Here is a 24,841-nt window from a genome sequence, read left to right as displayed (position 1 = left end):
GAATTAAAGTAAACATTAAGCTCAAAATAAAGTGATGATGACGTCCTCTTTTTGTTTAGTTAATTGGGCATTGGGTATTTTTATAGATTTCACACCTGAACTAGTCCCGTTATAATGTGTTTAAGACACAATTCAACAAGTCTGAAAAAGGTATTAGAATTATCTTTGCTTGAATTGCTGAATATCGAGTGGAACATCTGTTAATCCATATCCATAACACAATTCGAGAGCTTTTCGGTTTACCTAATAGGTGTCCAAACTCAAGGTCTGTGGGCCAAATTTGGCCCGCCACATCGTTTTTTTTGGGGTGGTTTTTTTTTTTTTTGTGGCTTGCAAAAATTTTGACGCTCAACGCAAAGTGTTGATGATTGCTCGGTGGCGTCCTCTTCTCATTTAGTTAATTGGGCATGTGCATGCCATTTTAACTAGTCCCATTATAATGTGTTTAAGACACAATTCAACAAGTCTGAAATAGAATTATCTTTGCTTGAATTGCTGAATATCCAGTGGAACCTCTGTTAGCGTACAACCAAATTCGAGAGCTTTTAAGTTTACGTAATAGGTGTCCAAACTCAAGGTCTGTGGGCCAAATATGGCCCGCCACATCGTTTTTTGGGGGCTTGCAAAAGCCTGAAAATTATGCATGTCAAAAAATGTTGTACTGCATCAAATTGGAGTTGTGTTTTTGTTGTTGGTAGTTTGGGTGGAACTACCACTGAGTGAAACCAGTCCTGGTTAGGTCATGTTTTAACCTGAGTGAATAAATGCTTAGTTCTTGGGCTAGTCTTTGAGCAAGAACTGATGAAGCCTGCTTGGAAGTCGAAGTTAACTTTGACCAATCCAGTTGCGCACTCAGTTCAGGCAACGGTGTTCTTGTAATGTATCTACAATGCAAAACATTAGCATGGTAGCACGAAAAAGGGAACCAGAACTGGAATTCATTGTCCCTCAGCTCTGTCGGCCGTTGATGATGTCATCACCAGTTGATTCTGTAGTTCTTTGCTAACGAACACAGTTGCAAAACAAGTCCCAGTATTTTAATAGAAGTACACGATCCAAAAATCCAGATAATACATGCTTTGTAAGTATCAATCTATTGTCTCTAACTACTACTACTACTTCTACATATCTTTCAGGACTTACATCAGAGATCAAGTTTCGGGAGCACTGCTTCAAGCCCAAAAAGGAACTGCCGTGGTCGCCTTCTTTCTGCAAGTCTTCCACCGTCTGGATTAAGACCTGGTTCTGGTCTGCGAGGTCATCAAGGTAGGACCTGAGACAATCCACTTTCCTCTGCAACACAACCAAAACGAGTCGGTTAAATAAAACATATGCATATTGATTAGTCAAGCCAAAGATGAAAACAATATTAAATGGGAAGAAAAACAGCAATACTAAATTAAAGCCAAGGCAAGCATGATAAAAGAACCACCTAGACCTCACAATCCCCTTGAGATCCTTTGTTGTTTCAAAATGAAGGCAAGAAATTGATGTTATGACAGTAATTTTCTCTGATTGAGCAGACAAACAATATCCCCTAATGATTACCTCACAAGGGGAATAATAAAAGTTCCCTTGATATATTGGATGGCGGGATGAGGAAATGTCTCTTTTATTGAGCTGCATGTTGGTCCATTGTGATTAAGAATATGTCGTTTATTTGTTTTTTTTTTAACTGGACAATCAAATCGCACAGACACACCGTGGCGGCTAAGGGAAGGTGAAAAACACATCAAGAAAGATCCGGAATTGAAACTCCTTCTCTGTAATGTTAAATAATGCATTGCTATAACCACAGGCTTGTTGTTAGAAGGACTTTGCTGTATTCGTGACATAATGACTGCCCTACTTTTACACATTGCCAACATGTGGGGCGTGTTGAATTGGCATGAATGTTTCAAATGTTTGCCAGGAGCCAAAACAAAAGCCTATACACAATATAAACAACTTGAAGGACATGGGTGCCAGATAATGTTGCACAATAGAGATGTATTGCAAATGCATTTAATACAATGGTTGTGGTGTAGTGGCGTTGTGCGGTGCGCCTCTTTTTGAACACCTCACTTCCATAATCTGAATACCGGATTGCTAACCGGACTACTAAAGATGATAGCTCACACTAAATGGCTAATTTGTCTCAAGTCTCCGAGGGACAGGGAGACTGACAAAGTGTGTGATGAAGGAATATCTTATATACCGGATTGCTGGGACCGCCAACCGTCCACTAACCGGACTACTAAAGAGAGACAAATGGCTAATTTGTGTCAAGTCTCCGAGTGACAACAAAACAGCAAAAGACAGGGAGGCTGACAACATGTGTGATGGATGAATTAACAGACTCCATAATATTAACTGCTCCAATTATCAATACAATAACTGTGTGGTAAACTGGACAATAATCAAGGCATATCTTATTTACCGGATTGCTTGGACCACCAACCGTCCACTAACCGGACTACTAAAGAGAGACAAACGGCTAATTTGTCTCAAGCCTCCGAGTGACAACAAAACAGCAAAAGACAGGGAGGCTGACAACATGTGTGATGAATGAATTAACAGACTCCATAATATTAACTGCTCCAATTATCAATACAATAACAGTGTGGTAAACTGGACAATAATCAAGGCATATCTTATATACCGGATTGCTTGGACCGCCAACCGTCCACTAACCGGACTACTAAAGCGGATGGCTCACACTAAATGGCTAATTTGTCTCAAGCCTCTGAGGGACAGGGAGACTGACAAAGTGTGTGATGAAGGAATATCTTATATACCGAATTGCTGGGACCGCCAACTGTCCACTAACCGGACTACTAAAGATGATAGCTCACACTAAATGGCTAATTTGTCTCAAGCCTCCGAGTTACAACAAAACAGCAAAAGACAGGGAGGCTGACAACGTGTGTGATGAATGAATTAACAGACTCCATAATATTAACTGCTCCAAATATCAATACAATAACTGCATGGTAAACTGGACAATAACATGCAGTATCTTTATTTACACTTTCTAATTTGTCTCAAGCCTCTGAGAGTGACAACAAAAGAGTGAGGCACAGGGAGGCTGACAACGTGTGTGATGAAGGAATTAACAGACTCCATAATATTAATATGTATAATAATATTATACATATGTGCAAGTCCGAGGGGCCATTTTCACCCCGCAGATGCATTGTACCTACCCCTACCCCTCCATCTGGTACTGTTACATTTGTTCACTTCCTGCTTTCCTAATATAGTTGGGTTTTTTTTTTTTTTTTTTTTTATGTTTTGTCACGTACCGAAGTACGAGGTGATATGACCATATAATGACATAATGGCTACCATAGTAACTGTCAATCTAGTGGTTATTTTTAGCCTTATGCATTATTTTAGCTGTTTGAAGATGAACTATATCAGCAAATTGAAGTATTTGTGATTTTAGAAATAAGGAGTTAGTATGTTCTCTGTAGGCGGCATTATGAATTATCCTTACTGGCCTTTTTTTGCAGTACATTTAGCGAGTGAAGATTGCTTTTGGAGTGATTTCTGATTGAGAACAAATTTTGCTTTGTTAAATATTTAAATATTTCTGGCCACCTTATGTTGTATATTTGTAATATGAGGTTTCAAGCTCATATTTTCATCTATTGTGATCCCTTTCAATGTCTATATTGTTTATTTGTATTTGCTGGTGCGTGTCTTTTCTGCTGCATGATTTTAGTTTTATTTAGGTTAATCATATATATATTACAAATGAAAACATGTCCGCGACAAGAACCTATTTATCTGGGGGGTTTTCGTCGGTTAGAATGCAAGTAAACAACACAAACGTGCAACGGGTTAAACGCTGTTTCATTTTCAGCGGACAAGCTTTATGATAAAGTGTTCACATCAACCTGTAGGACAAAGGGAGCTGCTGGGTTCAAAACATGTAACCTTGTTAAGGACGTCCTCGAATGCGCCCGGCTGACCAAAAGCCATCTTTGAAACCTTGTTACACCTGCTTTGATGCACAGCCCAGCTCACACAGACTACATTCTGGAGTTAAATGATGTCACATGACAATCCCGATGATTAGAAACCTCGTTTTTTTTTTTTTTTTTGTATTCTAAATATGAGTTTGGGTAAGTGTTCCTGATCTGTGCCGCTCAGATGGAAACATAATGCAATTTGCCACCTGTTACAAGTACTGCCGCTTTATGAAAGCGGCCCATGTACTTCCTCTTGTCATTTGTCTGTCAAAATAGAGGTCACCTCTATATGATGGCCATTTGTATGGGCAGATTATTATTTTTTTTGTTTTTATTTTATTTTTTCATTGTGTTTGCATTATTGTTACAATTCTTTTACATTATTTTTCATTGGTAATATTTTCAACTCACCTGCAGCATCACTTCTGGTCTGACAGCAGTATCCTCCACCTCCTCCAGGCATCTCAATCTTTGCTCATAAAGTCCTTTAAACTCTTTTAAAAGCTGTTTCATTAATTTTCCCGGTGTCTCCGAGCTCTGTTGGGCATCTTGCAACAGGTTTAAAGCATCACTCTCCTCCTCCAAGTTTAGCGTCCTTAAAGCTGTTTTGACGCTCATTGGTTCATTAAGTGTTTGGGCACTTCCGTTAAGCTGGTTATCGGACTGCAGTCTAATAAACGACGACACATCACTAAGGATACACAATAGCTGGTTTTGTCCGTTTGGTGCATTGTTTTTCGTCAACAATTCAGTCTCTATGTGCGGTTACCACAACAGAAACATAAATTTTATTTTGAAGGACACGCTTTTCCAAAGAGTTTGCCCCCCTGTGATGACGTTCTATGATCTGATTAGTTGAATTTCGCAAGAGCGACGCGTTATTGTGACGTTCAATCACACCATTGGTTACTTTCTTGAAAAGGCGGGTTTTCACTTTATAAACGCGGAAGTAGACTTTGTTTACAACCTGTCTGGTCCCTCGCGACAAAATAGGTAACTATGTCACTCTGTCTCTTAACAAAAGTAGTTTTGTATTCTGTTTACATGAAAATCTGTTCCAGCATTTGTACGTAAATGCTTGTTTTGATGCCACATATCGACCTGTTGTCACGATTGCGTTTTACTGTTCACAGCTGCAACAAAAACATATGCATTGAGTGCAATTCAAGTCAAGACGCGCAGTATTTAGTAACTACTGCTCTGACTGTATTATTTCAAGAACATGCAACGCTCCAAGCCTCTGATATTCTACTACTTAACAATCAATACCACGGATCAAAGTCTCCCACATTGAGATTCAAGGCTAAGTTGATCCTATTGATTTCCATAGACCATTCACTTCATCTTTTTCATCACAATCATCACTCCTCTCCACGCTTATCTGTCTGTTTTTTTTCCTCTTCTCCTCCTTTGTGGCTTTGACTCAGATAACCTCCTCGGTGGTTATCAAATTTGTGTTTTAATGTGTGTGCGTAGCCGGGGAAAAAAGCAGGGCATGTGATTGAATATACTGTATTTGTGCCTATATTATTACGTAAAAGCATTGTGTAGGTGGTCCAGTCATATAAACAAGCCAATGGTTACATAAAGAGTGAACCTATCTATATTTACACTTAATGTAAATAGTAGAGCAAAACTACCGCATACGTAACTTGAAGTTATAAATGCAGAAATAAACATGTTATGTTGCATCAGGCAGTAATAAGCAAAATTATTGCTTATATTATTGTTATATGAACAAAGGCACAAATATGATAAACAACCATAGAATTTAACAATAAAACTTTCATTTAAAAATTCATTTAAAAATGCTACAATGAGGTTGCAATTTTTTTTCTTTTGAAAATAAAGTCCAAATATTAAAATCATTATTACCAGGTCAAAAAAATTTATAAAGTTTAAATATTCAAAAAATAAAAAAGCAACTTCTCCGCTTTTAAGCCTCTTTGTGCCAGTAGCAGCGGGGCTACACGAGGGCTAGCAGTTAGCAAACCAACACAAATATGAACAAAGGCACAAATGATAAACAACCATATAATTTAACAATAAAACTTTAAAATATTCATATAAAAATGCTACAATGAGGTTGCAATTTTTTTTTCTTTTGAAAATAAAGTCCAAATATTAAGAAAATTATAATTACCAGGTCAAAAAAATTAAATATTAAAAATTATTTTTAAAATATTTTATTATATCATATATATAAATATATAATTTAAAAAAATATGTATTATATTTAAAAAATTTAAAAAAGACTTCTTGGCTATTAAGCCTCTTTGTGCCAGTAGCGGGGCGACACGAGGGCTAGCAGTTGGCAAACCGACGCGGATATGAACAAAGGCACAAATATGACAAACAACCATATAATTTAACAATAAAACTTGAAAATATTCATATAAAAATGCTACAATGAGGTTGCATTTTCTTTCTTTTGAAAATAAAGTTCAAATATTAAGAAAATTATAATTACCTGGTCAAAAAAAATTAAAGTTTAAATATATAAAAAAAGTTAAAAAAAAATAATAAAAAAAATAAAATAAAAAAATAAAATAAAATAAAAAATAAAGTCCAAATATTAAGAAAAAAATAAATATTAAAAATTATTTTTTTAATATTTTATTATATTATATATATAAATATATTATTTTCAAAAATATGTATTGTATTTAAAACATTAAAAAAATACTTCTTTGCTATTAAGCCTCTTTGTGCCAGTAGCGGGACTACATAAGGGCTAGCATTTAGCAAACTGATGCGGATATCAACAAAGGCACAAATATGAATATTTTTAAGCCGATAGTCAACACTTACTGAGGCTTTTAATGGCCGGAGTAAATATTAAAGGAAACAGTGCAAAGCTGCACATTTCTATCTGGCACAAACATCCGTTTTAGAATGAAGTAAAGTGCAAAGTATGAAAGTCTGCACGAATATAATCAGGGAAATTTATAAATTGGACATATTTACAATCCAACTGCAAAACTCGGAAACAATACCTATATGAACTATTATTAATTATCTCTAATTTTGAATGCACCATATTTACACGTATCACACTTTCATATTGTATAAAGTCTTGATGTTAGCTTCCCCAACGTTCATGCATTCCTTCATTCTCAGCTTCACTTTGTCTTCCACATTCATTTGTGCCTTTTTGCCCTCTAAATGTTTCATGACATTTTAGTAGTTTTTTTTTTTTTTTCGCAAAGCCATGTACTTATTACATTTATGCCCCTTAGCATACTCAACCTTTCTACTCATGAAATCAATTAATTCTCTTCAATAATTTACCTTCCCAGCATACCAGATTAAGTAAAGGACATTTTTTTTTGTGTGTGTGGTGTTGTAACTAATGTATATTCTCTTGGTGTGCCGGCATTAACGTTGGCCGTACCCTTCGACTCGGAGGAGTCGGGGTGATTAGAGAAAGAGAGTCTTGATAGAGCATTAGTGACACACACACACACACAGTTTGAAGACCCCTATGTGCATTTGCACACATTAATTTTTCATGAAACAGACTCATAACAATTAGTCTGCTTACCGCCTGGGTAATCTTAACATTCTGACATCACTCTTTTTTTTTTTTTGAAAGTTCTGAAACTGACGTTCTTATTCGTTTTCACAGTGAGGACATTAGCTCTACGCGCCGCCTCGGCCGTTGAAGGGCAATAACGCAGACAGCAGCGACGGGACAGAGCGCTCGGGAAAGTAGGTTTGACTCACTACGGTTTTTCACACAAATGAATTTTGCAAAGTTGGAAAATCGTTTATGCTAACTCAACTTTGCGTCGCGTTTGGTTGGTCGTTTTTTTTACTTAAAAATAGTGACACCTTAGTATCGGATTGGGCGATCATCAAGGTCAATTTTTTTTTTTTGATTCCCCCTACCTGAACTGGTCCCATTATAATGTGTTTAACGTGGTTAAAAGGTAGTTTTGAGTTTGATTCAATTTAAAAAAAAAAAAAAAAACACACAAAAAACACAAATCGATAGTAAACTAGTTCTATTTGAACTTTATGCCCATTAAAATATTATTATTGTGTCATAATGTTTTGATGTTATTTTTGAATTTGATTAAAAAAATAAATAAATGCGCCTCTGGCAAATAAAAAAAACATCTGCGAATAATTGATTAATCACTGATTCATGGATTAATTGACGTGGCTCAAGCGTCCTTACATCTTTACGTGCTTGACAAGTAATTGGTAGTACCTGATTTTCCAAAGTATAGGCGAGTAGGTACCATTATAATGTGTTTAACATGGTTAACAGGTAGTTTTGAGTGATTCAAATTAGTTTGATTCAATTAAAAACGCATATCGGTAGTAAACTAATTCTCTTTTAACTTTATGCCCATTAAAATATTATTATTGCGTCATAATGTTTTGATGTTGTTTTTGAATTTGATTAAAAAAATAAATAAATGCGACTCAAGCAAATAAAAAAAACATCTGCGAATAATTGATTAATCACTGATTCATGAATTAATTGACATCCTTACATCTTTACGTGCATGACAAGTAATTGGTAGTACCTGATTTTTTCCAAAGTACACTTATGAATAGTTAGTATTGGCAAGTAGGTACCATCGTTTATGCTAACTCTAACACTTTGCGCCGCGTTTGGTCGGTCGTTTTTTTTTTACTTAAAAATAGTGACACCTTAGTGTCGGATTGGGCAATCATCAAGGTCAATTCATTTATTTTTTGATTCCCCCAACCTGAACTGGTCCCATTATGTGTTTAACATGATTAACGGGTAGCGTTGAGTTTGAATTTGATTCAATTAAAAACACAAATCGGTAGTAAACTTTATACCCATTAAAATATTATTATTGCGTCATAATGTTTTGATGTTATTTCCTAATTTGATAAAAAAAAAAAATAATACCTCAGAAAAATAAAAAAAAAACATCTGCGGATAATTGATTAATCACTGATTCATGGATTAATTGACGTCCTTACATCTTTACGTGCTTGACAAGTAATTGGTAGTACTTGATTTTCCAAAGTACACCTACGAATAGTAAGTATAGGCAAGTAGGTACCATCGTTTCATTTTTTGGATTCCGCCCACCTGAACTGGTCCCATTATAATGTGTTTAACATGATTAATGGGGGGAGTGTTGAGTTTGTTTGATTCAATTAAAAACACAAATCGATAGTAAACCTTATACCCATTAAAATATTATTATTGCATCATAATGTTTTGATGATATTTTTGAATTTGATTAAAAAAATAAATAAATGCACCTCAGAAAAAAAAAAACATCTGCGGATAATTGATTAATCATTGATTCATGGATTAATCGAAGCAGCTCAGGCGTCCTTACATCTTTACATGCTTGACAAGTAATTGGTAGTACTTGATTTTTCCAAAGTAAATCTATGAATAGTAACTATAGGCAAGTAGGTACCATTGTTTCATTTTTTTGATTCCGCCCACCTGAACTGGTCCCATTATAATGTGTTTAACATGATTAATGTGTAGTGTTGAGTTTGTTTGATTCAATTAAAAACACAAATCGGTAGTAAACTTTATACCCATTAAAATATTATTATTGTCATAATGTTTTGATGTTATTTCCTAATTTGATTAAAAAAATAATAATACCTCAGAAAAAAAAAAAAACATCTGCGGATAATTGATTAATCACTGATTCATGGATTAATCGAAGCAGCTCAGGCGTCCTTACATCTTTAAATGCTTGACAAGTAATTTGTAGTATTTAATAGTACCTGATTTTCAAAAGTACACCTATAAGTGAATAGGTACCAGTAGAAAAGGGGGCATAAATCCATATTTTGGTCACATGACATCCTGATTGGATGCAATAATGTCGCTTTCTTGCATTTGTTCACTATAAAGCACGCAATCACCTTCCCGGCATCCCCAGTTATTTTTTTTTTTTTTGTTAGCTTCCTTCTCTTAACACCCTCAGCCCCTCCCGAGACACCAAAGCCAAGGTCAAGAAGAAAGCGCAGCTTTGCTCTGTCTACGGGGGGGCGGGGGCTATTCCCTCGATGCCTTGCACCTCGCTATGGCAGATATGCTTCAGGAATGTGCCCTCCTCCTTTTATTGTGACCGTCAGTCTCAAGGTCAGACTCTACGGACGTTTGCGCTTATCTCCACCCCCCTTTCCTTCATTTTTTTTTTTCCCTTAGCTATCTTTGCCCCCAGTTTTTCCCTCATTCACTGTATCCGTAAACAGTAGCACCCCCCCTTGTCTGACATATCGGTTTTTATAATCTGTCCGTTTTGTCTCTACATATTTCAGTTTTTAGAGAACTGGTTTGGGGGGGGGGGCTTTTGTTGCCTCACTACGGTCATAGCCCCAATTAGCTTACCTGCTAAATTGGATGATGTCCGTCAGCCTTGAGACGTTGCATTCATCTTTTCTGCATGTTCAAGGAAGGACAGTACCAAATTACTGAATACGGGGGGGGGCAAAGGTTGTTTTTCACACTCCTGTTGGTCATCCCTGAACTTTTCTACCTAGCCGTGCGACTTTATAAATAATAGCTTTTAAGAAAGTCAACATAACACATTGCATTGCATTGACGCGTGGGTTCCGTACGAGAGACTCTTCACTCCGCATACCGCATATTGAAAACCCCCCGGACACGCTGCCCCGACTTGTGACTATTACACCCCAAGCATGGATTTCCAACCGTCCACAGTATAAGCCCTGTAAATTCAAATACTTAATTTTTATAGGCAGCCCGGCATTGACTGAAGTGTCGGCTCGTTATATATCCGCCAAGTGCTGCAAGTCTGAAAGGAAACTGTCAATAGCAATCCCGGCTATTGATACGGCAGTGGGCCGGAGATGTAACTCGACCCCCCGCTCAACCCCCTTGACTCCGCGCCATCCCTCTGATCCCCCCCCTACATCATAATTACATTAATATTGACAGACCCTTGACAATAGTCGCATTACTATTGATAGGTAGCTGTCAATACAGTGTTTCCCCCCAAATAAAACATATTCATTCATAACTTGTAAACTGCTCGATAGAAGGGCTTTGAAAGGAATATCGGACCTCCCAAGAGTGTGTGTGTGTGTGTGTGTGTGTGTGTGTATGAATTTAGCATGCATAGATCGAGGCATACAGTGGTATGAAAAAGTATCTGAACCTTTTAAAACCGCCCAAACATTTATAGGTTTTCATATTTTAATGAGGTTGTTTGTCTATATGTGCCCTGTGATTGGCTGGCGACCAGTCCAGTCGAAAAATTAATTCAAAAGTTTTTTGCAGGAAAACCTGAGGCCGTCTGTTAGACAGTTGAAGCTAAAAAGAGGATGCATGCTGCAACAAAACAATGATCCAAAACACAGAACTAAATCAACTTCAGAAGGGTTTCAGAAGAACAAAATACACACATTTCTCACATTTCTGCATAAAATCACCATCAAATGTGATCTGATCTTTGTCAAAATGACACAGATAAAAAAAAACTGTCTGATTTAACTAAAACCACCCAAACATTTATAGGTTTTCATATTTTAATGAGGTTGTTTATCTATATGTGCCCTGTGATTGGCTGGTGACAATTTTTCGATTAATGATTGCAAGTTGTCCAGGCCCAAAGGCAGCGAAACAGCCCCAAAGCATGGACAGGTCGCCAGCCAATAAATGCCTAAAAAGCCTATAAATGTTTGGGTGGTTTTAGTTAACTTGTGTTTTAACTGTGTATAAATGAATGAATGTTGTATTTTAATGTATCTTTTACTCTGTTTACTTGTTTTTATTAAACTCCATTTTTCTGTAAAGAGTATTTTGAAAACCGCTATACAAATAAAATGTATTATTATTATGAACTGTCTAATAGACGGCCTCTGTTTGAATAAATTTTTCGATTAATGATTGCAAGTTGTCCAGGCCCAAAGGCAGCGAAACAGCCCCAAAACCATGGACTGGTCGCCAGCCAATCACAGGGCACATATAGACAAACAAGCTCATTAAAACAAGAAATCCTATAAATGTTTGGGTGGTGTTAGTTAACTCATGTTTTAACAGTGTATAAACGAATTAATGTTGTATATCTTTTACTCTGTTTACTTGTTTTTATTCAACTCCATTTTTCTGTAAAGAGTATTTTGAAAACTGCTATACAAATAAAATGTATTATTATTATTATTATTATTATTATTATTATTATTATGAACTGTCTAATAGACGGCCTCCGTTTGAATTAATTTTTCGATTAATGATTGCAAGTTGTCCAGGCCCAAAGGCAGCGAAACGGCCCCAAACCATGGACTGGTCGCCAGCCAATCACAGGGCACATATAGACAAACGACCTCATTAAAACATGAAATCCTATAAATGTTTGGGTGGTTTTCGTTAACTCATATTTTAACTGTGTGTAAATGAATGAATGTTGTATTTTAACGTATCATTTACTCTGTTTACTTGTTTTTATTCAACTCCATTTTTCTGTAAAGAGTATTTTGAAAAACACTATACAAATAAAATGTATTATTTATTATTATTATTATTATTAACTGTCTAACAGACGGGCTCAGGTTTTCCTGCAAAACATCCTTATAAACTTTTGAATTAATTTTTCGATTAATGATTGCAAGTTGTCCAGCCAATCACAGGGCACATATAGACAAACAACTTCATTAAAACCTGAAAACCTATAAATGTTTGGGCGGTTTTAGTTAAAGCAGACACTGTTTTTTCATCTGTGTGATTTTTGACAAAGATCAAATCACATTTGATGGTGATTTTATAAAAGTTTAGATACTTTTTCATGCCACTGTAAATATTCCTGCACACACTTCCACACACGTTGTATAATCTGCACATTTTTTTCCGCACACATCAAGGCAAAACTTTCCGATTAAACTAAACAAATGGAGTCTGTTTATTGGTAAGGATGCACATTCAAGACTGTTTTTTTTTTTTTTTTTTTTTTTTAATCCAAACTCCTTTTTCGTCACAGGCGAGGTTCTAAACATGGCAGTCTTTCAAATTCAACTCAATAAATTTGTCACACCTGCTTACCTCAGCGCAAATCATCTAGCACCCCCACCATTGATTTGCTAATTCTGACTTAGCTATACGGCGGCTCCGGCATCTATTGAAACATCATGAATACACAGACAGGACCACACCATTCCCGCTTATTACATTAGATCTGTTTTTTTTTTTTTTTTTTTTTTTTTCTTCCACCACCTCCTCTTGAGCCGTCTAAAGTGACCATCATCTCCCTTTCTGCCAAAACTGCCATATTTACCCGGCTGAAATCTGTTTTAAAGCCTCATGACAAATCCTGTTCAGCGAGACACAAAAGCCACTGTCAAAAAAAAGGGCCTCTCACTCTCTCGCCCTATTGCTCTGTCTCTCCTTGTGTGAGGTTCTTCGCCCACTTCCTAAGCGTTTTGACTTGAGGAAAAGGCCAGATAAAAAAAAAAAAAACGAAAGCGCAAAATATAGCCCGAGACGTCACAATGGCTCGATCCCAAATGGAGTCGACTCCAGGGAAAGGGAGATTGTTCCACATTTGGCAGATGTACCATAGACTGTGCCGTTAGCCTAATCCCTCGTGATGTGATTTGTACACACACCCCTATCTCCAGAGGGTGCAGGCACCAGGAGCCCCCGGGCTTCGCCGTGTGTGTTTCTTGGATTGTGTGTGTTTATACACTGGAGGGAGACTAAGATCCCTCCCTTTTCCGCTTTTTTTTTTGCATTGCATGGCTCAAAGGTTGCATTAGGACGGCTTTTACATATGAAAAGTGATTTCCGTCCATGTGTATGAAGAGTAAATAACCCCCTAAACAAGATGGCCTTCACCTCAAGGGCACCCGATTCCTTTGGGGTGTACTTTCCCCTTTAAAGAGATCCGCTACGGTTCTGCGGGTAATCAAGTCCATGGAAAAGTTTTTTCCAGTTAATTAGTCAACAACTGGGCGGCACGGTGGTGTAGTGGTTAGCGCGCAGACCTCACACAGCTAGGAGACCAGGGTTCAATTCCAACCTCGGCCATCTCTGTGTGGAGTTTGCATGTTCTCCCCGTGCATGCGTGGGTTTTTCTCCGGGTACTCCGGTTTCCTCCCACATTCCAAAAAAAACATGCTAGGTTAATTAGCCACTCCAAATTGTTCATTCATTTATTTTCTACCGCTTTTTCCTCACGAGGGTCGCGCGGGGGGTGCTGGAGCCTATCCCAGCTGTCTTCGGGCGAGAGGCTGGTCGCCAGCCAATCACAGTGCACATATAGACAAACAACCATTCACACTCACATTCATACCTATGGATAATTTGGAGTCGCTAATTAACCTAGCATGTTTTTTTGGAATGTGGGAGGAAACCGGAGTACCCGGAGAAAACCCACACATGCACGGGGAGAACATGCAAACTCCACACAGAGATGCCTGAGGGTGGAATTGAACCCTGGTCTCCTAGCTGTGTGAGGTCTGCGCGCTAACCACTAGACCGCTGTGCGGCCCCCAAATTGTCCATAGTAAAAGATACGTTAAAATACAAAATTCATTCATTTAAAACATGAGTTAACTAAAACCACCCAAACATTTGTAGGTTTTCATGTTTTTAATGAGGTTGTATATGTGTGCCCTGTGATTGGCTGGACAACTTGCAATCATTAATCGAAAAATGAATTCAAAAGTTTATCAGGATGTTTTGCAGGAAAAACCTGAGGCCGTCTGTTAGACAGTTAATAATACATAATACATTTTAGTTAATACATGAGTTAACTCACACCACCCAAACATTTATAGGTTTTCATGTTTTAATGAGGTTGTTTGTCTATATGTGCCCTGTGATTGGCTGGCGACCAGTCCAGGGTGTACCCCGCCTCTCGCCCCAAAGACAGCTGGGATAGACTCCAGCACCCCCGCGACCCTCGTGAGGAAAAAGCGGTAGAAAATGAATGAATGAATAATACATGAGTTAACTCAAACCACCCAAACATTTATAGGTTTTCATGTTTTAATGGGGTTGTTTGTCTATATGTGCCCTGTGATTGGCTGGCGACCAGTCCAGGGTGTACCCCGCCTCTCGGCCCAAAGACAGCTGGGATAGGCTCCAGCACCCCCCACGACCCTTGTGAGGAAAAAAGCGGTAGAAAATGAATGAATGATTAATCATTCAACTTTGATTAATCACTTCGGAATTCGGCGTATCCAAAGCTCAACTCAAGACGGAATCTCGAAATGTGTTGTTTCTTAGGTATGGAACACGAGATCAACCAGGTAGGAGGATCTCTTTCAGAGACCGCTTCCGACCAACTGATCCCAGTCCTGCGCATCAGTCAACTGGATTCTCTTGAGCTGGACTCGGCCCTGGAGCAGCTCCTTTGGACCCAGTTCTCCCAATGCTTCCAAAGTTTCCGCCCGGGCCTTCTGACGCCTCTGGAACCCGAACTGAAAGCTTTGCTTCAAATTCTCCTATGGAGGTTCACTCTGTACCCTGAAAGCACCACAGTGGGTCAGTCGATACTCAGTCTCCGCTACCACAACGCCTCATCTTCATCTGCCCGGTACAGGCCTCTTAACCGACGGCAGAGATTGGCTCTGCTAATGCTAACAGTGGGACCTCGTTGGCTTCAGGAGCGCTCCCACAGCCTTCGTCAGTTCCTCGGTTTGACTTCAGGAACGTCTGAAGGTCATGGAGTGTTTTCCCAAAAGGCCCTCGGAATTTCCCTCACTCTGATATCCGGTCTTGCGCGTCTTGCGAGCCTTCTGAACTTCCTCGTGTTCCTCAGAAAGGGTCAACACCCAGTTTTACCCGAACGGATCATCGGAGCTCAAGCGGTTTTTAGCAAACCCAACGTAACACGTGACGTCACGTACCAGTACATGAACCGCGAGCTGCTATGGCACGGATTTGCGGAGTTCCTCATTTTCCTTTTACCGCTTATCAACGCAAGGAAACTGAAAGCAACCGTGTATTCCTTTGTATTCCGACGGGACGGAAGCGGCGTGGAAAGTACGCGGGATAAAAATGGAGTCTTGAAAGAGTGCGCCCTGTGCGGAGAATGGCCGACTATGCCTCACGGAGTCGGGTGTCGACATGTTTTTTGCTACTACTGCATCAAAAGTCACAGTATTGCAAACAATTGCATCACTTGTCCTGTATGTGGAGCGGAGGCAACGCATATGGAGCCAGTCAAGATGGCGGTCGAGATGCTTGTTAAGCACTAGATTGGCAATACGGTTGATTGGTAATGGTTTTATCAGATTACAATTGAATGCATCACATAATCAGTTCACAGTTCCACATGTCCAAAAGGAGTAGGAAGAAGCAAAGCTTATTAAATTCTACCCCTCCATTTGGTACTTTTACAATCAGTAACTAACATTTGTTCACTTCCTGCTTTCCATAATAGTTTTTTTTTTTTTTTTTAATCATGTACCTCGTACCGAAGTACGAGGTGATATGACCATACAATGACATAATGGGTACCATAGTAACTGTTACATTTGTTCACTTCCTGCTTTCCTAATATATTTTTTTTAATTGTATTATTTTTGTTTAATTTTATTTTACTTTATTTCATTTATTTTTATTTTTAAAATGTTTAAATTTATTTTATTAAATTTTTTAATTATTTTTTTTGTCACATACCAAAGTACGAGCTGATAGGAAAGCAGGACAAATAGGATAGGAAAGTGAACAAATGTAAGTTTTATTTTTTTAATTTTTATTATTTTTTATTATTTTAGTTTTACTTTATTTTAATTTCTTTTAATTTTTATTTTTAAAATGTTTAAATTTTTTAACGTATTCCTATTCCTATTCCATATGTGTGATCACATTTCTCCTCTCTTGTAGAGAAGTACCAGATGACATTTTTAGCTAATTGGTTATTTTTAGCCTTATGCATTATTTTAACTGTTTGAAGATTAACTATATCAGCAAGTTGAAGTATTTGTGATTTTACAAATAAGGAGTTAGTATGTTCTCTGTAGGCGGCATTATGAATTATCCTTACTGGCCTTTTTTGCAGTAGGTTGCTTTTATAGTTATTAGCCCATATTTCCACACAGTAAATAAGATATGGTAGAGGTTTCCAGCTCATATTTTCATTTATTGTGATCCCCAGAAATTTATTTTCGTTTAATAACTCGATGACGTCCTTTCTGAACACACACGGACCAGCTATGTTTAATGTATGTGCGCATATATTGACAGTCGTCCGCCCCTTCTGTATCTCCGACCGGACTTCGAATAGAACTATTTGTCTTTGGGGCAGCGGACAGACTACCAAGAACCACGCAGAGCATATATTTGATGAAAGAACGTGTTGATTTATGCTCGGAATGCTCTCTCGCAGTGCGTGTTTGTTGAAATGGGAATATTTGTTCTGATGAAAAATGCAGAAAATCAGCTGAATAAATAATGGCGGGAATTTCTGATGCCTCTCATCACCGACCAAATTAGCATTTGTTGTGTATTTTGTTCCTAAATTGTATTTCGACATCATTAAAATTGATTTCGGGGCTTCCTCCTGAGTGTTTATTCAGTTAAGTGGAGGAGGGAGATGAGGGAAAAGTTATAACAATCAGCACACTCCTCTCTAGACAGGCCCCGATTCGTTCGAACTCCCATTATCCGTTTTCACAGCACCCCGACATCCTCGAGATCAAGGGGGCAGCCGGGGGCTTGGATTGACTCTCACATACACACACTTGACAGCCAGCCTCTCGTTTCCCTTGGCCCTTCTCTCTTTTGCTTGCCTTTCCATCCCACCCCCCCCCTCGTAATCTCCCGGGCCCTTGCCCCCATAAGACTGTCGTAAACTGTACCAAAACCCTTTTGCAGTCGTCTTCTTCCTCGCAGGCGAATTACTCTCTAATCCCTGTAATGAGTCCAAAGATGCTTATTTATGCTGGAGTTAACCTCCACCAGTGAGCCCAGCCCGGGGCCAAACGCACCCCAGCTGAGTGAAGCCTTTCCTGGTTGACAAGAGAGGAGTAAGGATGGTGGTGGTTGGGGAGGAAGGGGGGGTACCACTTCCGCTCTGATCACTGGGGCTTAATTGCTGATTGCCGAGACTTGTCAAATAGACAGACGATAAGAAGCCTACTGTCTCTGATCAACATGATCTTAAGACTAATTAGTCGAATAAATTAATCGCTATTACTTTTACAAATTAACTACTTTCTAGAAAAGCTGCGTACTCCAAAAAAAAAAAAAAACGATGCGGGCTTAATTGCTGATTGCAGAGACTTGTCAAATAGACAGACGATAAGAAGCCTACTGTCTCTGATCAACATGATCTTAAGACTAATTAGTCGAATAAATTAATCGCAATTACTTTTACAAATTAACTACTTTCTAGAAAAGCTTTGCACTCCAAAAAACAGATGCGGTAATTCCTCGTTTATGGCACTGAAGTGGTTCCAAATTGGGCCGTAAGTGAATAAAGTATGTGGTGCAGAGCTGCCAACATGTACACATTTATAGTACTCAACAATTTGAATGCACTCCATTTTCCTGGTTTCAGTTTCATACTGTACAGTACAGATAAACGGATATTATGCGTTTCTGTAGTATTTAAAATTTTGGGGGTCAGGAGGTGGGGGGGGGGGCATTACAGAAAATAGGGAACCAATGGGTTAGGCTTCATGTATAATAAAATAATTCATAATATTATTAGTTATTATTATTACTATTTTTTTCTTCACTGTAAAGTGTCTTACAAATTAAAAATATTTTAAATTTTTTATACAAATAAAAATAAATTAAAATAAAATAAAATAAAATAAAAAATAATTATTATTATTAAAATTATTTATTTGTAAAGACGCCTTACTGTGAAGAAAAAATAATTCATTTATCAATTCCTAATAGAGACAGGTTGACCCTGGAAGGGGATGCATATCGGACGAGTGGTTAGCGTGCAGGCCACACAGCTAGGAGACCTGAGTTCGATTCCACCCTCGGCCATCTCTGTGTGGAGTTTGCATGTTCTCCCCGTGCATGCGTGGGTTTTCTCCGGGTACTCCGGTTTCCTCCCATATTCCAAAAACATGCTAGGTTAATTAGCGACTCCAAATTGTCCATAGGTATGAATGTGAGTGTGAATGGTTGTTTGTCTATATGTGCCCTGTGATTGGCTGGCGATCAGTCCAGGGTTGTACCCCGCTCTCTCGCCTGATGACAGCTGGGATAGGCTCCAGCACCCCCACCTCACCCCCTCCCGCGACCCTTGTGAGGATAAGCAGTAGATAATGAATGAATGAATGAATGACCCTGGATGAATGACAATGAATATTGTGATATGTATAATTTATTTGTATATTTATATTTATATATTTATATTTATAAAATTACAAATATATTTATAAAATATTTAAAAATATTTCTATTTATAAAATATTGTACATTTATCAATGAGTATGACAATGAAGAAAATTGAGGTTGACCAGTTTGTGTTCTTCGGGTTCAAGTGAGGCTTCCAAAAGTAGATGATTAGTTTTACATTTGTGGACACCTGGAAGTCGCCCCCCCCCCCCAATCATCAAGGACGTTTTGAATAATGAAGCCTATGGTAACGCACATAAAGCCCCGGTTGTCAATATTTTATACGCTACATTCCATTCATGTACTCGGATTCCCGGGAAGCGAGCTTAGGGATGCATATATATGATAACCCGTTAACGCCAACGGGACATGTCATTGTCTTAACATTCAATGAGACTTACACCATAAACCTTTTTTTTGCAGATATTATTCTACAACTCTAATGACCCCCCCCTCTCACACCCCCCCTTTTCGGTGTCTCAGAAAGATAAAGACAAAGGAGTACATTAAAGTCTATTTAATTGAGTGAGAGCATGGATTGAATTAGCCGAGTTGGAACAAGGCCCTGGACTGGAGGTGGGTGGGGTAGCGAAGGCCCCCCCCCCCGTTAAGCCTTATCTGTCTTTGGATCTTTTCCAAACCCCCCCATCCACACCCATACTCCCGTTCCCACCGGCTATGCAAAGCAATCTACACGTTCACACGTCGCCATTTAAGGAGCAAATTGGCCGTGTGCCCCCACTGACGAAGGTTTTAAGAGAAAGGGAATTAGGGCATTGAATCCCTTAACTAGATCGTCTTTGATGAGCTTCTTTTTTAGCCGCCCTGTCCCTCATCTCCATTCCTTTCATGTCAGGCATTGATTTTACTGATTAAATACTTTTTAAGAAAAGACAGAAATATCGCCAAAATTTTAATTTGCTTGTACGTGCCACCTTTTTGTTGATTAGTTTGTATTTCATTAAAAGAACTATTGGCAATGGGGCAGAATGAATGGAAGGACTCAAAAAATACTAATGAAGAATATATACCGTATACAGTATAATGCATAGGCTGGCCACAATAAAAGGCTATGGACTTCAAACAGGTAAATTTTGACGCAATCCTGAGACCCATTCATACGTGACCATGATCACATGATTACAGACCTTTAGGATGCTATGGATTTGTGTTTGATCCCTCGTGTGTTAAGTGATAAGTGAATATATGCAAAGTAGGATTCCTTATTTATAAGTGGAATATTTTTGTAGTTTTGTAGTCTAATCAGCATTTTGATAATAATAATGCATTTTAATAACTAAATTTTTTAATAATTATTATTATTAGTAGTAGTAGTAGCTTTAATGTAGCATTATTATTATGACTATTTTTTCTTCACTGTAAAGTGTCTTACAAATAAAAAATAATTTTATTTTATACAAATAAAATTTATTAATATTAGTATTATTAATTGCAGATACAAATCATTTCATTTTATACAAATAAAATGTATTAATTATTATATGTATTATTATTAATTGCAGATACAAATAATTTCATTTTATACAAATAAAATGTATTAATAATTACATGTATTATATGTATTATTATTATAAATATTTAGTATTATTAATTACAAATAATTTTATTTTATACAAATAAAATGTATTATTTATAATAATTAATAATAAATGTTATTTGTGTAAAATAAAATTATTTGTATTATTGTTATTAGTAGTAGTATTATTATTAATTGCAGATACAAATAATTTTATTTTATACAAATAAAATGTATTATTAATAATAATATAATTAATTATAATAATGTATGTGTTATATGTTATAACAAATGTTATTTGTGTAAAATAAAATTATTTGTATTATTATTGTTATTATTAGTAGTATTATTATTAATTGCAGATACAAATAAGTTTATTTTATACTTGGAACATATAATTATTATTAGTATAAATGTAGTATTATAATATTATTATTAATGTATTATTATTAATAAAATGATTTGTATTTGTAAGATGCTTTACAGTGAAGAAAAAATAGAGTAGTAGTAAAAAAAAAAACATAGTAAAAGATGCATTAAAATACAATATCCATACATTCATTGAGAGCTTTTGAGATGCCATATCTGGCATATATATTTGACGTAGATGAATTATGACATTGTGTACTTTTTGGCAACAAAAACGTTAAAAAAAAAGTATTTCTTCGGTAGGAAGCCTCTGCCTTTCCATAAATACATACTTTGTAGTCGGAAAAACTGCTAAGACTCCAACTTTATCCAACTTTTCAGTTCAAATATCCGCAGTCGTCTTTTGTACCGCTGCGTCACTGCGGGCCAAAAGGGGCCGCCTGTTGAGGACCACGGATTTATTACCCCGAAATGAAAAACCGCACAGCTTTAACCTTTTCATCAAGCAACATCGCATTATCCGTACAAACTTCAGACGAATTTTTGACACTTGTGAATTTTTACTTGTCGGAAATGTCAATAGGAACGCCGCACGGATCACGTTTTCATCTTCTCAAGACAAAAATAAAACAGCCAAACAATTCCTCCAAGGTACTTAAATCCTAGGTGTGCTGTGGAGGTTCAGGGCTTGGAGAGTTCTTCTCCACACCTGCCGGGGGTTTGGATACCACCGGGGCCCAATTATCCTAGTCTTCCTACTCCTCTTAAGCACCTCTTCGGTCTAACGGGTCAGGGGGACAATCAATCACACCTAAAATAAGGAAGTCATTTCCTCGGCATCCATGCTGCGCTTGCATGTCTGACCTTGGGAAAGAAGCGTCGGATTTGGTGCGTATGGATAGAATTTGCTGCTTTTTTTGCGTTTGTTAATTCAATAGATGCTACATCGGAGATTTAAAACACGGAAAGTTGAACCCGCAGATCAAATATGATGGAAAAGTGTTACAAATTCCGACATAAAAGGTTCGCTCGTGCTTCCAAGGTCTGGAAGCATTTCAAGTTTTAATTTGACTCATTTGTTGCATAGAAGAAAAATAATAATATAGCTTTAAAATTTCATTAAATGTTTTTTATTGCATTTTATTTATTACACAATTTAATAAAATATGTATATATCTTTTTTTATTATTTTATTATTGTATTTTCCTAAATACACTATCTAAATTATATCTACAATCTATATTTATATTACATATTATAAATGGACACATACATAATCTATAGTTTAATATTAATTATATATAAAATATAGATAATAATGTACATATATTGTATATTTTTTTAAAATCTAAAGTTTTTATTTTTATCCTCTCATAGAATTAATAAGAATCATTTTTCCCTCCTATTTAATAGATTTAACTGACATTTTAGCATTACTACATATTTTAACATTAGCTATTATTACCATATGATAGTATGTGACTTTAAAATACCATTAAATGTATTTATTAAAATTTATTTATTGCACAATTTATTTTTTTTTATTATTGTATTTTCCTAAATACAATATATTTATCTAAATTATATCTACAATTTATATGAAATTACAGATTGTATATGGACACATACATAATCTGTTGAATATTAATTATATATAAAATATAGATTATATACATATATTGTATATCAAATTTTTTCCCCCTCATGGAATCAATAAAAATCTTTTTTCCCTCCAATTTAATAGATTTAACTGACATTTTAGCATTACTACACGTTTTTTTAACATTAGCTATTATTACCATATGATAGTGACTTTAAAATTACCATTAAATGTATTTATTAAATTTTATTTATTGCACAATTTAAAAAATATTTAAAAAACATTTTTATTGTATTTTCCTAAATACAATATATTTATCTAAATTATATCTACAATGACATTACAGATTATATATGTACACATACATACATAATTGGTAGTTTAATATTAATTATATATAAAATATAGAAAATAATGGACACATAGTGTGTATTTTTTAATATTTCAATGTTTTTATTTTTTAGAATTAATAAAAAAATTTTCTCTTCAATTGAATAGATTTAACTGCCATATTGATATATTGATATTGATTTATTTTTATAAATTATTTATTGTATTTTCCTAAATATATTTATCTAAATTATATCTACAATGGAATTGCAGATTATAGTTTAATATTAATTATATATAAATTATAGATAATAATGGACATAGTGTTTATTTTTTTAATATTTTAATGGTTTTATTACATTATTTATTGCACTATTGAAAAATATATATATTTTAAATTATTTTATTGTATTTTCCTAAATACAATATATTTATCAAAATTATATCTACAATGAAATTGCAGATTATAGTTTATTAACTATATATAAAATATAGATAATAATGGACATATAGTGTATTTTTTTAATATTTAAATGTTTTTTTTGTTTTTTAGGATTAAAAAAAATCCCTTCAATTTAATAGATTCATCATGTATATTTTATTTTAGCATTACTACATTTTTAGCATTAGCTATTATGACCTTATGATATTATTTTAGGGGGTTTCAGCACAGCGCATGTCAAATAAAAAGCGTCTACTTTTTGATCCCCTTCTTCCAAAACAGATGGAATCAAACTCCTGACCCGTCTGGGTTATATTGCACCAGTTAGGACACAAGTAGCGAGCGGATAGTAGCACGAACAACCAGAGGGCATCATGGGGATTATACGCAGGTGTGCTGCCGTCCGCCCGGCGGCAGCGGCGGCGGTGGCGGTGATGTCTGTTTATGTTTTAGGCCATCTCGGCGCTGCTAAATGAGCAATAATCTGCGTGCGTACTTCCAGATGTCCCAGTGAATTTCCTGTGACTTAAGGCACCAAAGCTGAGCTCTTTGAAACTTCTGATAACTTTCTGCCAAAATGTGATTGAAGCTCTTATTTGTTCAGGAATGCGACGCATTGGCTCCAAATTCCTTCTTTGCCCTCAAAGACATGGAAGCCAAGGCATGTGTTGGCTTTTAGTGCCAGTCTACCTGATATAACCTCAATATGATGACATGCAGACGTACACAATGAGCAATATTTAGCATTATTATTATTAAATTATGAGCAGATCCATACTGAAATATCGATACTTCCGATAGCAGCTAGTCATGCTCTGAAATCGATTTTCAATTTTGAGATATTAAAGTTATCAGAATAACTTTACATGTTTTATTCTCTTATTCTTATACATTTACAAGGAAAAGTCCTTTGACCCAATTTCATAGCTGTCCCAGGCAATGCCTGTTATGACTATTAACATAATTATTAAAATATTTAAATAATTTGACAATTTGACATTTTTATTATTTTATTGTTTTTATTATTATTATTATTATTATTATTATTATATATCATTATCGTAAATTTACAAGAGGAAAAAAAATACATTTTTGAGAATAAAGCTTGTGAATTTGCGAGAAGTCATACTACTTTTGACCCGATTTTATAGCTGTCCCAGGCAATGCCTGTTATGACTAACATAATTATTAAAATATTAAAATAATTTGACATTTTTATTTTATTATTTTATTTTATTTTATTTTATTTTATTTTATTTTATTTTATTTTATTTTATTTTATTTTATTTTATTTTATTTTATTTTAATTATTATTATT

General features: G+C 36.0%; 1 protein-coding gene across 7 annotated transcripts in view; it reads left to right on the top strand.

Annotated features, from left to right (window-relative positions):
• The window catches only part of pex2 (peroxisomal biogenesis factor 2), a 253,053-nt gene that overhangs the window by 39,965 nt on the left and 188,247 nt on the right, over positions 1-24,841 (top strand). The window contains exons 2-4 of one of the 7 annotated variants that reach the window (XM_058059543.1): positions 1,137-1,266; positions 7,585-7,667; positions 15,166-18,457. In XM_058059543.1, the coding sequence (XP_057915526.1) occupies positions 15,168-16,139 (972 nt within the window). In that variant the 5' untranslated portion in view covers positions 1,137-1,266; positions 7,585-7,667; positions 15,166-15,167 and the 3' untranslated portion in view covers positions 16,140-18,457. Of the gene's footprint in view, positions 1-1,136; positions 1,267-4,898; positions 4,950-7,584; positions 7,668-15,165; positions 18,458-24,841 lie in introns of those variants that run through there. The other 6 variants (XM_058059545.1, XR_009120474.1, XM_058059544.1 and 3 more) reach the window with 6 other exon arrangements.

Source organism: Doryrhamphus excisus, chromosome 21 (assembly GCF_030265055.1).
Source record: "Doryrhamphus excisus isolate RoL2022-K1 chromosome 21, RoL_Dexc_1.0, whole genome shotgun sequence".
NCBI lineage: Eukaryota > Metazoa > Chordata > Actinopteri > Syngnathiformes > Syngnathidae > Doryrhamphus > Doryrhamphus excisus.
The sequence above is the reverse complement of the archived record's forward strand: the minus strand, read 5'-3'. Positions and strand labels throughout refer to the sequence as shown.